This window comes from Ptychodera flava, chromosome 9, assembly GCF_041260155.1.
Source record: "Ptychodera flava strain L36383 chromosome 9, AS_Pfla_20210202, whole genome shotgun sequence".
NCBI lineage: Eukaryota > Metazoa > Hemichordata > Enteropneusta > Ptychoderidae > Ptychodera > Ptychodera flava.
The window spans coordinates 27,730,153-27,750,860 of NC_091936.1; the positions used below are offsets into that span (position 1 = coordinate 27,730,153).

The window sequence follows — 20,708 nt, forward strand, 5'->3', positions numbered from 1 at the left end:
GAGAGTAATTTCCCAGCGTGCAATACTATAAAATGGCGTATATTCTGTGATCGCTAAAATCGAACCAAAACGTATCACCTCTGTTTTCCCCCGTCAATCTGATTTCAGTAGTGGAATAATCAGTAAAAAACATGGGGAAGTCCTTCGCAAACTTCATGTGCAAGAAAGATTTCCATCCCGCCTCCTACGCGAACGTAAAACGGGTAAGTCCGCATAACCCTTTCTTAAGTTCTTGTCAACACATAGCTGCAGTACAGTAGCTCAAGGTTTCGCCTGGGTATTTGGGTCGCTGGGTATTTGGGTCGTCCGACCCAAATACCCAGGCAAAACCTCGAGCTACTGTACTGCAGCTAGTCAACACACTGAATGTATGTACGTACGCACATACATCATCCGTGCACCGGCGCTCGGAATGTTTGCAGGACAAGACTGAATATTAGTGGACCCTAAGAGATTTGTTTCAATTGTTGGTAACCTGAAGGAGTCCACCATTACCATCACTCCCATCAGAGCCTCTTAAAAAATACCATTTTATTCGTAACCAAAGGTGTGTCCACTAATCTGCAGTCATACTAGCCTCGCCCTGCATACAGCCTACAGGTCTGTGTGTTCCCGGCGTTACAGGGCCTCCACCACAGCCCTGCAACTGTCCATGGAGATAACTGGGGAGTCTGCGGTCCGGATCCGGACCGCAACGAAAACATGGTCTTTTAGGCTGAAATTCTGCTCTATCGGGGCAAAATCCTCTCCCTGCCTACCTTTACCTCCTAACCGACCCCAGCAAAGATGTGATTAACTTCTCCTAACGTCCAAAACTGCTCGTTTTCTGAAACATATCGTACTGATACCCATGGAGATCGCCATTTTGAATCTTGCTGCAGAGTCCCCAGTTTCTCTGTGGACCATTGCAGGGCTGTGGTGGAGGCCGTATAGCGCTGGGAACACACAGACCTGTACGCAGGGCTATTTGCTATACTCATAAACAATGCTTTGCCGTGATTGGATTACAATCAACTCGCACCTTTTCCAACCCGCCCAAAACCAACTCGCCCGATACCATCTCATCCAATAACAGTTCGCCCGATACCAACTCACCTAATACCAACTCGCCCGTTGTTTGAGATGTACAAGTAATATAATAATATATCTGGTGTTATAGATACCAGTGTTCTCCCCAGAGGGTTTTAGCGTATCGGGGCCGATACGCTTTAATTTTGGCTGATACGCTTTCACACCAGCCGATACGCTATCCGATACCCTATATTTGAACCAACCGCCGTGTACAAATGACCTGCTAATGGGTAGCTGATTACCGTGCACCAGCAAGTTTATTGTCAGTGACGGACAAAAAGTGTACTTCACAAGTTTATTTTTAAATAATTCACAACAAAAAAAGGTGTCAAACGTGATTTGATGTTGCATATGGGACAAAGAGATCGACATTTGGTAACAGACAGACGGTCGTCCGTAACTTTATCAAGAATGTTGACAGCTGCGTCCGGGCAGCTAGGTTTGAATTATGGTAAACACAAACCATCGACCGTTGACAAGTTTGTTTCCTGTGGCAGACATGCTAAAATAGACTCTAGGGCCTACAGTCACTATTAATTTGTAACTGAAGAAGTAAATCAAGGTTGTAGGGCCTCAGAAATTCAGTGGTAAAAGCATAACGACATCTCTGAAGTGTCAGTGTCTCTTGTATGTCAATTACTATTACACGCGTACGCTGTACTCAGTCTCAATTGAACGATACGTGCACACCGTCTTTCAGTCAATGATAATATACAAACCAGCCATTTACAAACCTTTTGTTCAAAGAATTCATCGTTTTTTGGTCCAAAACAATATAAAATGGATAAATGTGGCATTTTAAGTCTCAAAGTTTGACAAGAAATCTCAACGGCATCCAAACAACAACACTGCAGCCGACATATTGACAGGCCATATTGCTGCGTCACAAAGGTAGACACCCTAAGATGCCGGTTTGTGATTAGACTCCACAAGTCCTTCGGAATATGTACAGTTCAACACGAACACAGAGGAAATGACACTATACAATATATCATCTTCAGGTTTAAATTTTTTTCATAAATTTTAACGAAAATAATTAATTAAAATATTCATGACTTATTGTTATGTAAATTTATGCTAATTAGCCGATACTCTATGATTTTTTTCTGGGGAGAACACTGGATACTGTGCACCTTATGTTTTAAAATTTACAAACACTGACAGGCGATTGCCCAAAATTGGGAGCCTGAAATTGGCTATTGACAAACAGGACTTTTTTCGCTAATATTCACCACATTTCAGCTAAATAAACTGCTCTTCTTCCACTTGAATGAAGAAAACAATGCTCTACCATGTGACAATTACAAGATAGTTCCAATACGTCACAAATTCAACATATTGTACACAGTAGCAAAAGCCGTCATATGCGGTACCAGGGTATCGCTTGAGCAATAGCATTGCGTTAGCCACAGTCCTGAACGTGTATTTTGGTCAACTGTTTGTCGATTTTAAGTATCGTACGTCTTAAAGCCTTCCTTTAACTGGTTGGACGTTATTTAAAGTCGATGATTTGTCAGGGGGAGGTTACTCATTGAAAATTACAAATTGATTTTGTGCGAGTTGGTATCAGGCGAGTTGGTATTGGATGAGTTGGTATCAGGTGAGTTAGAATCGGGCGAGTTTGTTCTGGGCGGGTTGAAAAAGGTTCGAGTTAACTGGAACCCGCCTTGATTGACGTATACAAAGCAACAATTTGTTGATTCTTGTCCGTGTACTTTACAGCTTCTCTATAGGGCTTCGGTCACTGTTTAGTTTCATATCGACTTGGTTGCGAGATTCTTCACACAAAACCAAGTTGCACCTTGTCCCATACTACTTTGCTCCCAGAGTCACTTCTCACCAAAATCATTTTGCCCAAAACAACTCCATTTCGCTCCAAACTGACACCAACCGATAAAGCTGAAAATTACCCAACAGTGCCCTTGAACATTTCATCACCTGTCTAGCCCGCTACTAAAGTCTTCAAAGTGGACATATTTTGAGAAACGAACATTGCGCAATTCCACGCCAGATACATCAAGGCACACTAGACCAAACCTAATCGGGAGAAAATCTCCTGATTGGGACACTTCATAGAAATGTTACATGTATACAGCTAATTGAGTTCGATCGGCAGCAGCTTTGCACTGACCACTTGGCAGTCTGTCTGCGTTTTTGCAGTCGGAAAAAACTAAAAAATGGCATTTTCTGGAGCGTGCACCCGCATTTTGCCTGTTTGGTGTCCACTTACACAATGAACCCTGCCATAGCTTTGCTCCTTTTTATAGGGAGGCTCCACCTTTAACATTTTTTCAATATATACTGAACAGGTATGGATGGCGGAACAGAAACTAGAACATGAGAGGAAAAAGCAAGAAGATCTGAAAAAGGAAATGGAAAAAGAACAAGAGCTTTACAAGAACAGGTGGGAGATAATGTAATGAATGACAAAAATATGTTAAGATTGCTTGTAAAGTTCAGTGTTCTCCCTGAATAAGGTAACAGGGGCGTGGCGCCCTCTTGTAAATTCCGAGCGCCCCCTTGCCAGAAATGAAAAAGATTTATTTTTTTTGAAAAATAAAACAATAAAATGTACGGGAAAAAAAGTTGACAGTGATTTACAAGCAAAATGCGAGCGTGAGCGTCGATCCTGCAGACTGCAAACGTAATTCTCATCGATCTTGCAAATCTCGCGAGTTTGTGATGTCATCCGAGATCATAAGCCCATGTGCAACTCATCGAAGGCAGCCATATTTGCATGGCTCAGTCCGTAACGTTACGTTAGCCACGGTCCCTCCATAGGGACCGTGCATTAGGTAACCGACTTAGCTGAGTAAACATGGCAAGGAGCTGGAGGGTAACAAGGACAGCAGAGTACACTGAAGTTTTTATAGGAGGTTAGAATTTCGTTTGTGTATTCCTTCCCAAAGCAAAACAACCTAATTTTAGGCTCGGTCGGTCGTGTATCAGGATGAGAACACGTGAGTGTTATGGTGATAATTTTGACATCGATGAATAAATGTATGTCTCTAGACTCGCTATGTTTTCGTTTTCAAAAAATGTAGTCTTCATTGAAATCCGTGAACTGTAATAAAAGTTATGGAACACTGTTTCAGATCTCTTTTATACGAAAAAAATCTGAAAAAATGCTCCCCAAGCCTGAGTTTTATGGTCACCGTGATCATTTTGACATCGATGAATAAATGTATGTCTCTCGCTATGTTTTCGTTTTCAAAAAATGTAATGTTCATAATTGAAATCAGTGAACTGTAATAAAAGTTATGAAACACTGTCTCAGATCTCCTTTCCTTTGAATTTTTTATACGAAAAAAATCTGAAAAAATACTCCCCAAGTGCCACCAAATAACACCATTTTAATCTCTGTTTTTCAAAAGCTCCAAGGCAGGAGGGGGGACACCCCCCTCCTGACCTCCCCCCGCGACCGCTTGCGCGGTCGCTTGTGGTGCTTTGCACCACGTCTTCGCCCTCTTCTAAAAAATTCCTGGGGAGAACACTGAAGTTCTAATGCACAGTATTCAATTTAACGAAATTAACACGGATTCTGGTCACTTTCCTTTCTGACCTCTTTTTTTTATATTTCTATTTCAAACGTGTAAATTTGAAGTAGTTTACTTCTTAAGTCTAAAATCTAGTGAAGTGACCCAGATATTATTTTTGATGATGATAGGCAAACTCAAGTTTCTGAAAGTGACATTTTCTAACAACTGAAAGACATTCTCTTTTGAGGCGTGCTTTACCATATTTTCTATATATGCTGCCCAATAGGTTGTTGATGGGAGACAAAAAGGTGAAGCAGGGCTTGAATTTTATGTATGAACCCCCTAAGGGAGTGAAGAAGGAGAAACTGAAGGAAGATGGCGAACCAGAGTACAAGTTTGAGTGGCAGAGAGGAGCCCCTAGGCAGGCATATGCTAAGGAGTTAGACATTCGGGATCAGCCGTTTGGCATTGCCGTGAGGAATGTGAGATGTATCAAGTGTCACAAATGGGGACACATCAACACAGACAGAGAGGTAGGCATGGTAGAACTCATCTCATTTACATCTTTTTGACACAAAGGAGCATCAAATTATTGAATATTTTCTGCTATTTTTCGTGGGGCATGTTTCAAATCTTGGAAGATTGCAGAAGATGATGGTTGCTGCGTGACAGGAGAACTAATAACCTATCTCTTTCTTGTGTATTTTTCCAAAAGATGATGTCCAAAGGTTGTTTTGATCAGACAAGCTCTGTAAATGCTTATTTCAAATTGCTACGTAATTCAGAAAGTTATCTTTAAAGATATCAACAAAGATATCAATCACAACAGCATTATGCTCATTACATTATGCAAATGTGTTATTGTCTACATAAAATGCTTGTTTTCCTCGTTGTACATAGAAGACTGTGAAACAGTGTGTGGCACTGAATTCTTGAATACGCATGTGCAGAAAAAATACTTTTACATTAAAAAATTGTGAGCCCGTGACTAGTTGTTACTTAAGCTTTCATTGTACCAAATGGTCTATTAGTTATACATGTAGCTTGAGTTATTGAATTGCTATTCGTACAGGACTTTGGCAACTTTTTAAGTCATTAACTTTTGTTCTTTTTGCCAGTGTCCATTGTTCAACAAGTCTGCTACCTATGATGTGAGTGGCCCGTCTGCTAACCCAGCTGAGTTGATTGACGGGATGGAGAAAGATGGACTGAAACTGAAACAGAGTGTGCTTGGGAGGAGAGTTGATCCAGGGGATAAAAATCAGGTGAGACAATAATATGCATATGGTGATCAACAAAATCCACGGAAGTGTAGCAATATAGGATGATTAGTAATACTGTTGAAGTAGCTTTAACCCTTTTCCTGCCAAGTCGGTGAAAATCCGCTTGAAATTCGGTGTAGCTAGAATCTGAGCAGCCACGGCCGTTATCCTGCCAAGGCGGTGGAAATCGGGCTACTTTTTGGTACCCCCTTTCCTGCCTAGTCGACGGAACTACGTGTAGCAAATCCTTGCTCACGCTAGGGGTCGTTCGAGGACAGGTTTTGGGCGAGGAACGGCGTTTGCTCTCGAAATGGGTTCACAGAGAGTCCAACGACAGGGAAAGGTGCAGAAGCTACCCAGCCAGTCCCCACCCCGTTGGGGGACTGGTTTTTTTGGGGGGGGACGAGTAGCGTACTTGGCAGGTTAGCACGGTGACGTATCCTAGCGGAGTTTGGGCTAACTTGGCTCTGAGGCACTACATAGATTGCGGCCGAAATTGACCGTCTCGGCAACGCTAATCTGTAAGGCAACCGCCTAAGACCGCCTCAGCTGGCGGTGCAATTTTTGCCAATGGTGCGAGACGAAAATCACGGACTTAGTCCTGATTGACGGGAAGTGCGGACGGATTTGACGGACTCGGCTGGATTAGTCCCTGACATGGAACTGATCCGAACGGACTTGAGCTACATTTGTGAAGGGTAACCACCGCTTTTAACCGACTTGTTACCTTCTCGAAAAGACTACCCACTCAGATGTCGTACGTTGTTGGCTGCACTTGGCTCTAGACGTTCAAGCCGTGCAACGAAACACACCGCCTCAGCCTTGCCATTCACGAACATGGCCTCAAAATTTGATACCATTGTTCACCGACTTGGCGGCTGCGGTTAGGTGCGTGAACCGTTGTTCACCGACTTGTTACGCCTATGTTGTCCCTGTGAGGTTCGGCTAACGGCCGAGTCTAACGGGAGTTGGCAGACCTGTGTTTGGTTTATACCGTAGTATGACCGACTCAGGTAGAGGTACCTGTCGGTATATTCCGAGTTTTACGCACTCGGGCGTCAATGACGGGTCGTCATCACCGCTGATGACGTAGACGTGCCGGCCACGTTATTTGAAGGAGCCATGTTTGCCCAACGGATGAGGCCGAGACAGCTGTTGACAATTTTGGCATCCTTCATCTTTGACCGCCTTAGTTGGGTAAGCCGCTCGGCAGGCGACGGTTATGACCTAAACAAGCCGCTGAAGCACTGTTCGTTGCCGTACAAGAACGAGACGGCCAGTCCATTACTGCTTAATGGGCGATCTGTCGGGTTGGCTTGTCACCGACTTGGATGACAATACGCCCTGCGCAGGCGTACTTAGAAGGGACATGAGGTTAAAGATACGGGTTTCCCACCCGTACTAAACATGGGCTTGGGCCAACGTCCTTGGGTGGCAGGTGCGCATGCCACGTACCCAGCTGGACGGAATGTCAAGTTGAGATGCTAATGACATTGACTATGTTATGCTAAGTGCTCGAGGGATTTGCATTGCAAATGAGTATTATTAGCATATCAAATGGTACGGACAGGCAATTTACATGACGGGTAGGAATGTCAGCGCCGGTTGGTGGACTGATTGCCGTAGGTCCATTATAATAACAGGTGGCTGCATATATAAACACCCCTGCGTCCAATCATGTCCAGGGCTTTGTTTCCCTGTGGCTTTAACCCTTTTCCTGCCGAGCGCCCCTGTCCGTTATCCTGCCAAGTCGGTCAAAACCGGCCCCCTTTTCCGTGTCTACAGAAGGTAGGCTCTCCTGCACGCTTTCCTGCCAGGCATTTGGCGGGAAAATACCGCATTTTCGGGGTACGATTACCGACCATATACGTGTTAGACTTCAAAAATTTTTGCATGCCCGTATAGAGGGGCAACCGCTGATGAGGTTGTGTCGAGAAAATGACGAGGTCTTGGGCGTTGTTTGCCCCGGGGGACGTGCACTTTTATGCCCTTTTCTAGCTTACTTTTGCGGAAGTAAAGCTCGTTCGCTGGCACGCACGTCCACACCGGGGAAACATCACCTCGCTCGTGGGTTAGTAGAAGACCCAGGGGTTAGTGCTATGGGTGCGGCAGCACCCTCAAACCTGTCCTATTTCCCCTGGGTTGTGTCACTTGGCCACGTACTTTGAACGACTTGGAAGAGTCGCACAGTGCAGTCTGCTTTGACGTAGTGTCAACGACATAGCTTCGCCATTGAAGGAAGGCGTGTACGTAGTTTGGCCAGTTCAGTGCACACTTAGCTCGTTAGTGTTACCGTTTCCTAACAGGTTAGTTGTGCAGTTGTTACTAAGGTGCAGTTTTGTACCACCTTAGCTCTGGACAGTGCAACTGCTCTATGCACTAACCCAAACGACAGATGGTTGGTACAACGTCTACGTCGCACGAGCACAGCCTCCGTTGGGCTGTGCCCCTCCCACGTGATACAACGCACGCTCATCCATTACTATAGCGTCCTTACGGATCTGCCAAAAACGAAAGTGGGGGTAAAAACAAAACAAACGAAAATATGCGATCATAGATAGTATTTTATTCGGGAATAATTTACATTATGCCGAACAATAAATCTCGGAGTCTGTCTCGACGTCCGAGTGCATGGTCCGTGTTTCAAAAATTACAATCGGGGTGGCAGATCCGTGTTTCAAAAATTATAATAGGGGGAATTGTACAAAATAATCCGTCTAAACAAAACAAACGAAAATATGCGATCCATAGATAGTATTTTATTCGGGAATAATTTACATTATGCCGAATAATAAATCTCAGAGTCTGTCTCGACGTCCGAGTGCATGGTCCGTGTTACAAAGATTACAATCGGGGGGGATTGTACAAAATAATCCGTGTTTCAATTTACAATCAGCGGGATCGTAAAGCACAAACAAACGGCACAACCGTGCTCAAAATGTGATCATGGTCCGTGTTAAGAATACAGTCAAGCCACTGTTAGGCGAAGCTGTCCCCTGTCCGTTATTTACGTCGGGTTCTCTTGCTGATGGGTGTCGTCGGGGCTGTGTGAGTAGAGGTCTGCACGCCAACGCTCCTCTTACCTCGTAGCATCATGCGATGATGAAAAGCCGCAAAACACTCGCCCTCGTGAAGATGAACCCCACACAGACTACATCCTTTGGACGTCTCAGACAGTCGTCCGCTCGCAGTGGTCTTACCCTCTCTGCTGCATACTTTACAGCATTTCTGCGGCCCCTCCAAACGGCTGACAACGTGCATCGGCTGATTTTGTGGATTTATGTACGAGGCAAGAGAAACGGTGGCCTCGACCTCTCTCACACTGGGCTGCGATCGCCCACAATAACCGCCAATGAGTTGTTTCCCGACACGCAGATGAAACATCTTATGGGTCAGCTTACTATCAGGGTGTACATGCTTGAAGCATATATATGCATTTACCAGGGCAACATCAATCAGGTAACATGCCAGATATGTCCACCATCTGTGGTTCTTGCGCCCAGTGTGAAAGTACTTGCGCTTCTGGTTGGCTCGGTCGACGCCTCCCATGTACAGGCGATAATTATACAGCGACAGAGCAGTGTTCTCCCTAGGATCAAGGGCAAGCATGTCGGAAATTTGCATAAAATTTACATAATTAATTTGCATACATTAACATATATTTAAATACATATACACACATAAAACAGTCACTGCAAATTGTTGTCATTTAATATGCCTTTTATTTACTTACACATTGCTTCATGAACATACATATCAGGGGAATAAACAATTAAGTTTACAGGTGGCACCATGAACTGCAATGAATTCATACATGAAAACTGAACGGTCACATCTTGCTTTCTTCAGCAGTCCAACTTCAGTTGTAAAAATTCAACTCGTACTCTCATTGCATGGAGAAACATTGCGTCACTTGTTTACGAAATTATACAGAGCAACGAAGCCACACAATCAGGGCTGTGTACCCCAGCGAGTTTTTGAGCACATTACGGTCACGGTCCCAATGAATAGAGGGACTGTTACGGTTTACCATAACAGAAAATTCAGACGTATTTACACGAATGATCGTCACCAAAATTTATGGAACCCCTGTCGTTTCAGTAACTTTCCTCCTTAGCGAACCTGAAACGAGACCTTAACTTGAAAACAGCGCGAAACGCTCAAAGCCCAAACTTCGACCGCCATCTTGGAAATCGCCTGACCTGTTTACGTCACATGGCACTGTAGACATCATTTCGCGACCAAAAAGTTAATCCAAACTCATATTTTTAAAAACTTTGCGCGAAATAAAAAAAAGACGACAAGAATGCAAAAGAACGATTGCACGATTAGCCAAAAAACTTGTAAAATGACAGTGACCCCCAACATCGAGAAACTAGGTCAAGTCAGCGTAGCGTAATATGACGCACACGTGACGTGTGCTAGCCCACGAACTCTACCGTTCTCCTGCTCTGATACTTTCACCGTTTGTCTCAACAACAAGAACAGAAAAATAATTAAAACACAAATGCGCATTCGTAATACTGCCATGGAGATTTCATGTAGACTAACCGTCATCAGGTATAGACGCCTTATAAACCTTTTTTGAGGGTCGCAATTTTGACCGATAGCTTTGACCACCAGCATTTTCACGGCGTCGACGTCACTGTAATCCCCCACGTAACTTGATAAACGGCCATTGACACGGCGCTCGAACCACATGATCAAAGTCGCGGCCACACCGATGTGCCGCTCGGCCGCTGTTTTTCAACACCTATGTACGTGTCAATTGGTTAATGTAAACTCGTCAATCGACACGAAAAAGTCTATTCAGGACTAAAAACGATGTTGATAAGGCTAGTTTTGGCAGATGTCCCATGCCAATGAATACACTGAGCTGTCAAGCGGGGCTGTCAATCAAGGGTGTCGGGAAAAATCTGAAGCGTCACGGCATTGTAGCAAGCGTCACGGCGATCAAGGTAAGCGTCACGGAGACGTGATGCTTGAAGGGCCTAGGGAGAACACTGCAGAGGCACTTGTCGCTGCTCGTCTCCCTCCCCCACTGGCACGCACTCCAAGGGTGGATAGACCGTATTCAAGATCAGCACCTGAGCGTTACTATCCTGATAAGCAGTGATGTTAAGACGAGAGTCCGTTCTGGTCGTGGCTTTCATATCCCCAACAGACAGAGGAAGGCGCTTCCTCTTACCCGGCGGAATTAATTGAGGGGGCATGGTGCGACGATTACGGCGGTTAAAACTCCCGACCATGTAGATCCCGGTCTCCATCAGCTCTCTAGCAGTAACGACCGTGCTAAACAGGCTATCACAAATAGGCTGTGATTATATCCACAGAATGGCTGGACCAGCTCCATCGTAATTCTTTTCACCACACCTCGCTCCTGCCGTCTCCCATCAGTCCGATCCCGAAATTTCACACCTAGGTACGGTGCAAAGTTAGCGATGTATGCAGTGCTGGAGTCGCACAGCTGCCATATCTTGAAACCGTCTCGATCAGGCTTATGCGGTAATCTCTGCTTAAATTTAGAACGGCCCTTAAATCGCACCATGCCCTCGTCGATGGAGATCTCTCTACCCATCTTATAATTATTTACGCACCTGTCAACTATGGGCTCCATCCATGGATTGATTTTATAAAGGGGATCCTCCTGACACCGACGTCGGCGGCGTGCCTCATCAGGATCACGACGTGGATCGTTCTCTGGGTCTGCCAGATGAAAGTATCGCATAAGCTGCTGAAAGCGACTGCGGGTAATCACAGTAGAAATACCCTGGTTTCTCAGAAAGGGATCGCTAGACCAATAATCCTCCACTGATGATTTACGGTCGATACCCATACAGACTAAGACGCCAATGAACGCCTGCACCTCTCGGTAGTCAGCGTTACGCCAGTATTTATCTATTTTCCTAGCGATATATCGCTGGTGGAATTTGGCGTATTTATTAGTCTCGTCCTTGGCCAATCTGATCAGTGTAGCTGGAATAAACTTAAAAAAGTAATCGATCTCACGGGAGTGGCTGGGCAAGGTGAAAGTCGGTCCTCTCTCATGGTCAAAATCGGTCTCCTCAAATATATTAGCATCGGTAGTTTCCGACATACGCCAGACAGGAGGGGTGTCGTCCTCCGCCAACACAGCAGCAACGTCATCATCGTCGTCAGAGCTTGCCTCACCTACATACTGCCTGTCATAAAAGTCATCGTCCTCTGCCGCATCCTCGTCAACCTCCGAGTCGGACTCAGCGGTGATATCACCGTCGTCTGGGCGTCTGGGCCTGAACTCGCCCGTAGCGGCATCAAGGATCATATCTGGCTCAAAATCAGGTGGGCTATCCTGATAACGAACCCTCCGCACTATCTTTTTCGGCGGGGACATCGCAGCACACGAAACTATGGCAGGAGCGGGCTGGGCAGCCTCTGCTGATGACGAGGACTCAAGCTCTTTCGCACTGGGCACAGGAACCTCTCCTGACGCAGGATGAGGGCTCATGGTGCACGCAACAGGTGGTGTCTCTCCCGGAGCAGCCGGGGGAGAACCAATGGCATCAGCCGTCTCGTTACTAACTGTCTCACTAGCAGCAGCAGACGTAGTCTGTGCAGGTGAAGTATCTCCCACAAGAGCAGATGTAGTCTCTGCAGGTGAAGTAGTCTCTCCCGGAGCAGCCGGGTGAGAACCACTGGCAACCGGTGACCCATCATCATCCTCATCGGCAGAACGATCAGTCTTACGTTTACGCTTACCACTGGGTTTTTCAGCCGGAGATAGCTTCGCCTTACGGGAGCGTTTCTTGCGCGACTTCTTAGAACGTTTACTAGGGACATCACAACGATCGCTACCACTACCGCCCGGAGACTCTGCATCTTTGAGCTTCAGTCGTCTGCTCGCCTTCAGAAAACTTTTGCGGTCCGTCAAGCTCATGTCTGGAACAGTGTCGACAGACTAGCAGGTCCCACCCTTTTAACCCTTTTCCTGCCAAGTCGGTGAAAATCCGCTTGAAATTCGGTGTAGCTAGATATAATCACAGCCTATTTTGTGATAGCCTGTTTAGCACGGTCGTTACTGCTAGAGAGCTGATGGAGACCGGGATCTACATGGTCGGGAGTTTTAACCGCCGTAATCGTCGCACCATGCCCCTTCAATTAATTCCGCCGGGTAAGAGGAAGCGCCTTCCTCTGTCTGTTGGGGATTTTAAAGCCACGACCAGAACGGACTCTCGTCTTAACATCACTGCTTATCAGGATAGTAACACTCAGGTGCTGATCTTGAATACGGTCTATCCACCCTTGGAGTGCGTGCCAGTGGGGGAGGGAGACGAGCAGCGACAAGTGCCTCTGTCGCTGTATAATTATCGCCGGTGCATGGGAGGCGTCGACCGAGCCAACCAGAAGCGCAAGTACTTTCACACTGGGCGCAAGAATCACAGATGGTGGACATATCTGGCATGTTACCTGATTGATGTTGCCCTGGTAAATGCATATATATGCTTCAAGCATGTACACCCTGATAGTAAGCTGACCCATAAGATGTTTCATCTGCGTGTCGGGAAACAACTCATTGGCGGTTATTGTGGGCGATCGCAGCCCAGTGTGAGAGAGGTCGAGGCCACCGTTTCTCTTGCCTCGCTTATAAATCCACAAAATCAGCCGATGCACGTTGTCAGCCGTTTGGAGGGGCGGCAGAAATGCTGTAAAGTATGCAGCAGAGAGGGTAAGACCACTGCGAGCGGACGACTGTCTGAGACGTCCAAAGGATGTAGTCTGTGTGGGGTTCATCTTCACGAGGGCGAGTGTTTTGCGGCTTTTCATCATCGCATGATGCTACGAGGTAAGAGGAGCGTTGGCGTGCAGACCTCTACTCACACAGCCCCGACGACACCCATCAGCAAGAGAACCCGACGTAAATAACGGACAGGGGATAGCTTCGCCTCACAGTGGCTTGACTGTATTCTTAACACGGACCATGATCACATTTTGAGCACGGTTGTGCCGTTTGTTTGTGCTTTACGATCCCGCTGATTGTAAATTGAAACACGGATTATTTTGTACAATCCCCCGATTGTAATCTTTGTAACACGGACCATGCACTCGGACGTCGAGACAGACTCTGAGATTTATTATTCGGCATAATGTAAATTATTCCCGAATAAAATACTATCTATGGATCGCATATTTTCGTTTGTTTTGTTTAGACGGATTATTTTGTACAATCCCCCTATTATAATTTTTGTAACATGGATCTGCCACCCCGATTGTAATTTTTGAAACACGGACCATGCACTCGGACGTCGAGACAGACTCCGAGATTTATTGTTCGGCATAATGTAAATTATTCCCGAATAAAATACTATCTATGATCGCATATTTTCGTTTGTTTTGTTTTTACCCCCACTTTCGTTTTTGGCAGATCCGTAAGGACGCTATAGTAATGGATGAACGTGCGTTGTATCACGTGGGAGGGGCACAGCCCAACGGAGGCTGTGCTCGTGCGACGTAGACGTTGTACCAACCATCTGTCATTTGGGTTAGTGCATAGAGCAGTTGCACTGTCCAGAGCTAAGGTGGTACAAAACTGCACCTTAGTAACAACTGCACAACTAACCTGTTAGGAAACGGTAACACTAACGAGCTAAGTGTGCACTGAACTGGCCAAACTACGTACACGCTTCCCTTCAATGGCGAAGCTATGTCGTTGACACTACGTCAAAGCAGACTGCACTGTGCGACTCTTCCAAGTCGTTCAAAGTACGTGGCCAAGTGACACAACCCAGGGGGAACAGGACAGGTTTGAGGGTGCTGCCGCACCCATAGCACTAACCCCTGGGTCTTCTACTAACTCACGAGCGAGGTGATGTTTCCCCGGTGTGGACGTGCGTGACGGCGAACGAGCTTTACTTCCGCAAAAGTAAGCTAGAAAAGAGCATAAAAGTGCACGTCCCCCGGGGCAAACAACGCCCAAGACCTCGTTATTTTCTCAACACAACCTCATCAGCGGTTGCCCCTCTATACGGGCATGCAAAAATTTTTGAAGTCTAACACGTATATGGTCGGTAATCGTACCCCGAAAATGCGGTATTTTCCCGCCAAATGCCTGGCAGGAAAGCGTGCAGGAGAGCCAATCTTCTGTAGACACGGAAAAGGGGGCCGGTTTTGACCGACTTGGCAGGATAACGGACAGGGGCGCTCGGCAGGAAAAGGGTTTTAAAGAGAGCTGTCACACATGGAAACTGGTGAAGTGAGAGTTTCACAAATCTGGTAATCTTGTGCATCTATTACTTTGTAAACAGTGTTTTCACTCCCTGATTTGACTACATGTAAGAGTTCAGGGACAGTCCAAAGAAATATTGTCATAATCTGATGATCAGTGAGCCCTTCAAAGGAACAGGTTGTTTATAAGCTTGACCTCTGTCACAAATTGATGACTGGACAGAATTTTCAATGGGGAACAAAGGACAACATTAAAATACTCAACTTCGACACACATTAATTTGAGAACCAGGAATTTACGACTACCGGTTTCAGCCTATTGATGGACCACTGGCGCAAGTCTGTTCTCTGTGACTTACAAACTTTTTAAATATTACTTTACATGCAATAGTATAGGACTTACTTTAGGAAATTTAAAAAAATCGAAAATTGACCCTTTGGTGAAATCTTATCAGTCAGAGGGCATGTAGCTAATAAACAAGTTTGATTATACTTCAATGGCCTGTTCAGTGTCTTTGATACCTGTACTGATGATACAGTTATGTTATGCGTGTTTCATAAACTTTGTAGTATCACCTAGTTGCATATCTAAACCCTTATTGAGTACAACTATTTACATAAATTTGAATATTTAAATATAGCAACTTGTCGGCAGTGATGATGAAGAGGATCCAGAGGTCACTTTCTTGAAGTCTCTGACAACCAAACAGAAGAAGAAGCTTCTTAGGTGAGTTTGACGGGCTATGATTGTTGGTTCATGTGATAAATTTGCTCAGCAATATTCTATATTCAACTCTCAGGATATTTGTGTGCTTATGAATTATGTACAATTTGATTGGTGTCAATGCAAGCTGTTTCAGATGATGATTTCGATCATTGGCAGGGATGTCGTCATTCTGGTCTTTAGTGGTCAGCCCCGACTGGCACTCCAGATTGGTGACCAGTGCTAATGAGTCGCCAACCAGGACCAAGCCGTGCACTTCTTTGAATATACCGTATATGATATTTTTTAGCTGAAGGAATTCACAATATTGTGCCCAGAGGAGATGACAACAATGGGAATAATGACTTTTTTATAATAAAGTTTCACTTAATACAGTACGGGGAGTAAATTGTAGGATGTTGGTTTTGCATATCTCAGGGGAAAATCCCTGCAGTCAGTACATTTACCACATAGTTGACTTTGTCCAAGGTTTCCAAACAAGCATAAAATCAGCAGAATTGAACAAGTAGACATACAAGTCTGTATCCTTCAAATGAATGTTTAAAGTCAACATAAATTCAAGGGGTTGTAATGAAAGAGTTATCTTATCTACCTATTGCAGTATTTGAATGATCTGAAATTTATTCAATCAAATTCAGGAAACTTGATAAACTGGAAAAGAAGGAAAAGAAAGGCAAGAAAAAGAGCAAGAAGAAACGGAAGAGGAAACACTCATCATCTGATTCTGACGATGACACTGCAAAGACAAAACACAAGAAGGAGAGGAGAAAGAAAAGGAAGAGGTCGGATTCATCAAGTGAGGATTCTAGCAGCGACAGCAGTGATAGCGACGACTCCGAACTGATGGCAAGGAAACGAAAACGGAGGAAGTCCAGTCCGGAATGGATTGAAATCACACACAGTCCAGAGAGAGGCAAAGGTGATGATGATGCAGGCCGAGAAGGTAAATCTACAGAAAGTAAGACAGGTGGTGGAGAAAAATCAAGAGATAATCAACGCAGCTTCGAGAATGACAGAAATAGACATGAAAGGGGACATGAAGGAAGATATGAACGAACTACTGAAAGGGACAAGGGTAGGCGTGAACATGAGCAGAGGTATGACCAGACAGAGAGGAGGCATGGAAGAGAGAGATTTCATGGAAATGAACATGAGGATAGACATGGCAGCTCTAGAAATAGGGACTCACAGAGGTCACAAGATTGGAGAGATGAACGCGGAGAAGAAGGAAGAAGCCGAGACAGACATGGGCAGAGAGAGGACTACAGACATGGTGACAGAGGGAGAGACAGAGAGGACCACAGATATAGTGACAAAGGGAAAGACAGAGATAGAGACAGGGAGCGGTACCAACATCATGACAGGGAGAGAAATGATAGAGATCATGATAGGGGTAAATATAGAGAGGACAGAAACCATCAGAGAGACAGAGATCACAGGGGCTATGATAGGAAATGAATTGTAGCATATTTCATTGGTTGTATATTGGGCTATCTGATTTGGAGTTTGAGGATATAAACAACATTTCTTATGGAAGTCTTCAAACAGTATCATATTCTTGCTTGAATGTTGTGTCAGCCATTTATCATGATGCAGCTGTAGAGAACATGTACCCTGATCTGCCATGCGAATCCATCTTCACTTACCTGAAATAGATGTTTGAATGGATACACGGAATCTATCACTTTTTTATATCACAATTGACAGCTTATTATGAATAAAAACACATTTCATCAAGGATGAAAGGCTTATCTTTTCACTGTACCTATGATAATACCACCTACCCTCATGTTTCTTGTGTTAGTGAACACTCAGAGTCAACTTCAGAATATCAGGATATTTTTGTGAGGCAGCAAGTAGGCTAATGTGTAGTATCACATAAGCTGTTCACTTGTCATCTTAAACTGGTAGTTATTGAATCATTTTCAAACAGTCAATCAGGTAGACAATAGCCCAGACTTCTTAAATTGCAGTAATAGTAGCCATCTTCCAAATCAGATGTAACTTTCAAAACAGCTGCACATCAGCAATAGGAAGTACATTACCTGTACATTGTATGTGTAAAGTTGAAAAGTAAAATTTTCTCGCATTAAAGAGAGATTTTCGCAGTCAGTGGTATTCCAATTTGGCGTAGTGGGATCACTTTCAATGTTACAGTAAACAATAGAATTGGACTCTGAATTAGGCCATGACAGGGATTTTGATGTTTTGGGATCTTATGCAGCTCATGAAGTACATTGGTTTCCATAGTGACAGGCTAGGGATCAGTCACAATGTCTCTGTAATGATAACATGTACAGCACCTGTTGGCCTACTAGGTGTGCAAAGGTCAAAGTTGTATTGCTGTATCTGATGAAGTTGACATTGTTGGCCCCCAAAAACCCTATTGTACTTAACCTTCCTTTAAAAGTGTGCAGTTCATGACGTACTCTTGGCTGCATTACTCTGGAGTGCATTGACCTTAGATGTGGACTCGAGGCAATTCAATGCTCAACATATCTATCAAATACACATCACCTAAGTGGAAAGGCATTGCTGACATTTTGAACTTGGCAGCCATCTTGGTTACCAAGATACCACTGCATGGTGGATGTGGCATTGGGACTGCTGAGAATGGCTTGGCAATGTCTTCTGCTCCACAATCTATTGTTAAAACATGACTGTCAAACTACTGGTGTTACTCTTGGGGAAAAGGCATAGCTGATATTTTGTACTTGGCTGCCATCTCGGTTACCCAGATTGCATTGCATAGTGGGATGTTTCTTAGACAAATGGTGCAGAAGTATTATCCTTGTCAAATATTTCAGGTCTTACAAAATGATGCGTCTTCAGACTTTTGCCTGCCTTTCTCTGTGAAATCACAATATGGTTTATTTTTGGGATAATGATTGTGTACCAAGACTTCAGATATGAAGACAGCCCTCGCCCTTTACAGATTGAAAAGAACATGGAAGTTTGCCCCTCTGCTTTAATTTGCTTTTCCATTACTTTTTGTCAAGAAATTTGTTAAAGACACCCAGTACCCACTCGCACAGGATAATTTCCCATTTTCAGTGAGTTCTTTAATCATTTGCAGGCCTCTGTTCAACCACCATGTAGAGCAAGGCATTTTCGTGATGAGATAAAACAGAAATCAAATGATGCCAATGGCTTTAATTTAATGGCGAGCAAAGGTTTGTAAGATGTCAATAAGATAGATACATACATAGCTGCAGTACTGTAGCTCAAGATATTGCCTGGGTATGTGGTTTGACCTATATAGCCAGGCAACACCAAGCTACAGTACTGCTGCTAGGTACACACATTGAACAAAAGGTGTACCGTGTCAAGAAATGTGCCTATTAAGTTCAGGTGACCTCAAGCAGAAAGTATGTGCTACTTGCAGAAGGTGACCGCGTCCTAACAAAATCATGTTTAGTAGATCAGCCAAATGTTTAAGGGTGTGGATTTAGCAGAGCAGTTTTGACTCAGATGTCTTCGCTAGGGTGCCGTATGTTGTTATATTTGACCTGAAAATGTTTCTCATATGTTTGCAATGTTAATGACAATAGTATTAAATGAACACCTTGCATTGCTATGTGCACACCAGTGAAAGAGATAAAAATGTTCACTGAAACTACACCTCCATGAATATTCCCTGTTTGCCAGACAAGGATAATGTAACTTTAGTTAAAAAATGAATCACATTGCATGGGTCATTTTTGTTCAGAAAAAGAAGATACTAATGTTTACAAGTGGCATTTGCTCAGAGGCCTTGGTTAAACCAACTTTTGATAAATATTGTGTGTTTACCAGACAAGTCTTGCAAGATAACTGTTTGGTGAAAATCTGTCAGACAAAAAGCAAACAAACTGTTGTGCTCAAAATTTACAAGGTCAGTTCCAGCATTCTCGGGGGGTCAGTGGTTCCAGGCAACTCAAATTATCAAAATATAATCAGTAGGCCAGATTAAAAGCACATATGATGCCAGTACATGTTATGATTTACAGCATTGGATATTGAACCAGTCATAGACCCTTGAGAAAAAGGAGGGTCTTTGACTAAACTATTAAATGTGCGCTTGACCCTGAAAGCCCATATCAACCCCCTCCAAATAAAGTTTGAAAATTTAGTAATGAAATGAACGTCAGTCCAAAATAAAATCAAGTAAGATTGTAAATGACCCACTTTTGAAAAGTTGAGATCATACATTTAGCTGAATCAGAGTGACTATGAAAAGTGTAAATTGTAATTGGCTGAATTATTAGTACGCCAACTGCATAAAGTTTTCGCAAGACGGGTATTTGTTGTAGGAATGCATCTCTCAAGAAGTTACATGTTGGCAGGTTTTACATATGAAGAAATGATTTTAAAAGCTACACAGCATTCTCTGATATATTGTTAAATAATTTTGCAAGTCAGAATTGTTTTCAGTACTGTATTAACAGCAAACAATTACATGAACACTTACTTTCTTCAGTGCAAGAGTGTGACTATTACAGAGTGCTGTATGATTTTAACCTGTTTGGATGTATGACCTCAATAAATTTGCTGAGTGTGCAAGTTATTTCATAAATGGTAAACTATTAAAGCTCACCAGACTTTCAGCAATAACGTAACTGCCTTTGAAGTCCAATGGAATTCAACATACTCTGGCAGTTGTGTGTAGCCAACTCTCAAGAGACAATAAATATATAAATTATTCAATGATCAGCCTACGGTACATACCCTAGACTGAAGTGGAAGCATAAGTGAACGTACCGTGACCCTTGAAGTGTGATAAAATCATAAAGTGCATTCAGTTATAGGCTGTGTGATTTCAAACATTATGTGAATAAGCTAATGACCATGCTGCAGTATCCCATGCCCACAAAACCTTCGTCGTACTGCAGCAAGAAACTATACGGTAAGTAAATGTAAAACCCACACTTCCCAAACCTCAGGCCTATGTCAGAGATTTGGAAATCAGTCTTGTGAAATTTGCTAAATATC

The 20,708-nt window shown here is 43.9% G+C and overlaps 1 protein-coding gene across 1 annotated transcript; it reads left to right on the forward strand.

The window, feature by feature from the left end:
* Window positions 1-11: 11 nt before the first annotated feature.
* On the forward strand, window positions 12-20,423 carry LOC139140531 (corepressor interacting with RBPJ 1-like). Its single transcript, XM_070709863.1, has 6 exons — window positions 12-203; window positions 3,381-3,475; window positions 4,837-5,083; window positions 5,669-5,815; window positions 15,655-15,740; window positions 16,376-20,423. Exons 1-6 carry the CDS (start codon window positions 132-134, stop codon window positions 17,193-17,195), a joined length of 1,467 nt encoding a protein of 488 aa, XP_070565964.1. The 5' UTR covers window positions 12-131; the 3' UTR covers window positions 17,196-20,423.
* The last annotated feature ends 285 nt before the right edge of the window (window positions 20,424-20,708 follow it).

What these genes read in the sequence shown, in the direction of transcription:
- LOC139140531 (XM_070709863.1), top strand. Translation starts at nt 132, where the DNA reads ATGGGGAAGTCCTTCGCAAACTTCATGTGCAAGAAAGATTTCCATCCC. An exon ending in CAAGAGCTTTACAAGAACAG is followed by an intron (nt 3,476 to 4,836) that starts GTGGGAGATAAT and finishes GCTGCCCAATAG; the next exon opens with GTTGTTGATGGGAGACAAAA. An exon ending in CAGAAGAAGAAGCTTCTTAG is followed by an intron (nt 15,741 to 16,375) that starts GTGAGTTTGACG and finishes AATCAAATTCAG; the next exon opens with GAAACTTGATAAACTGGAAA.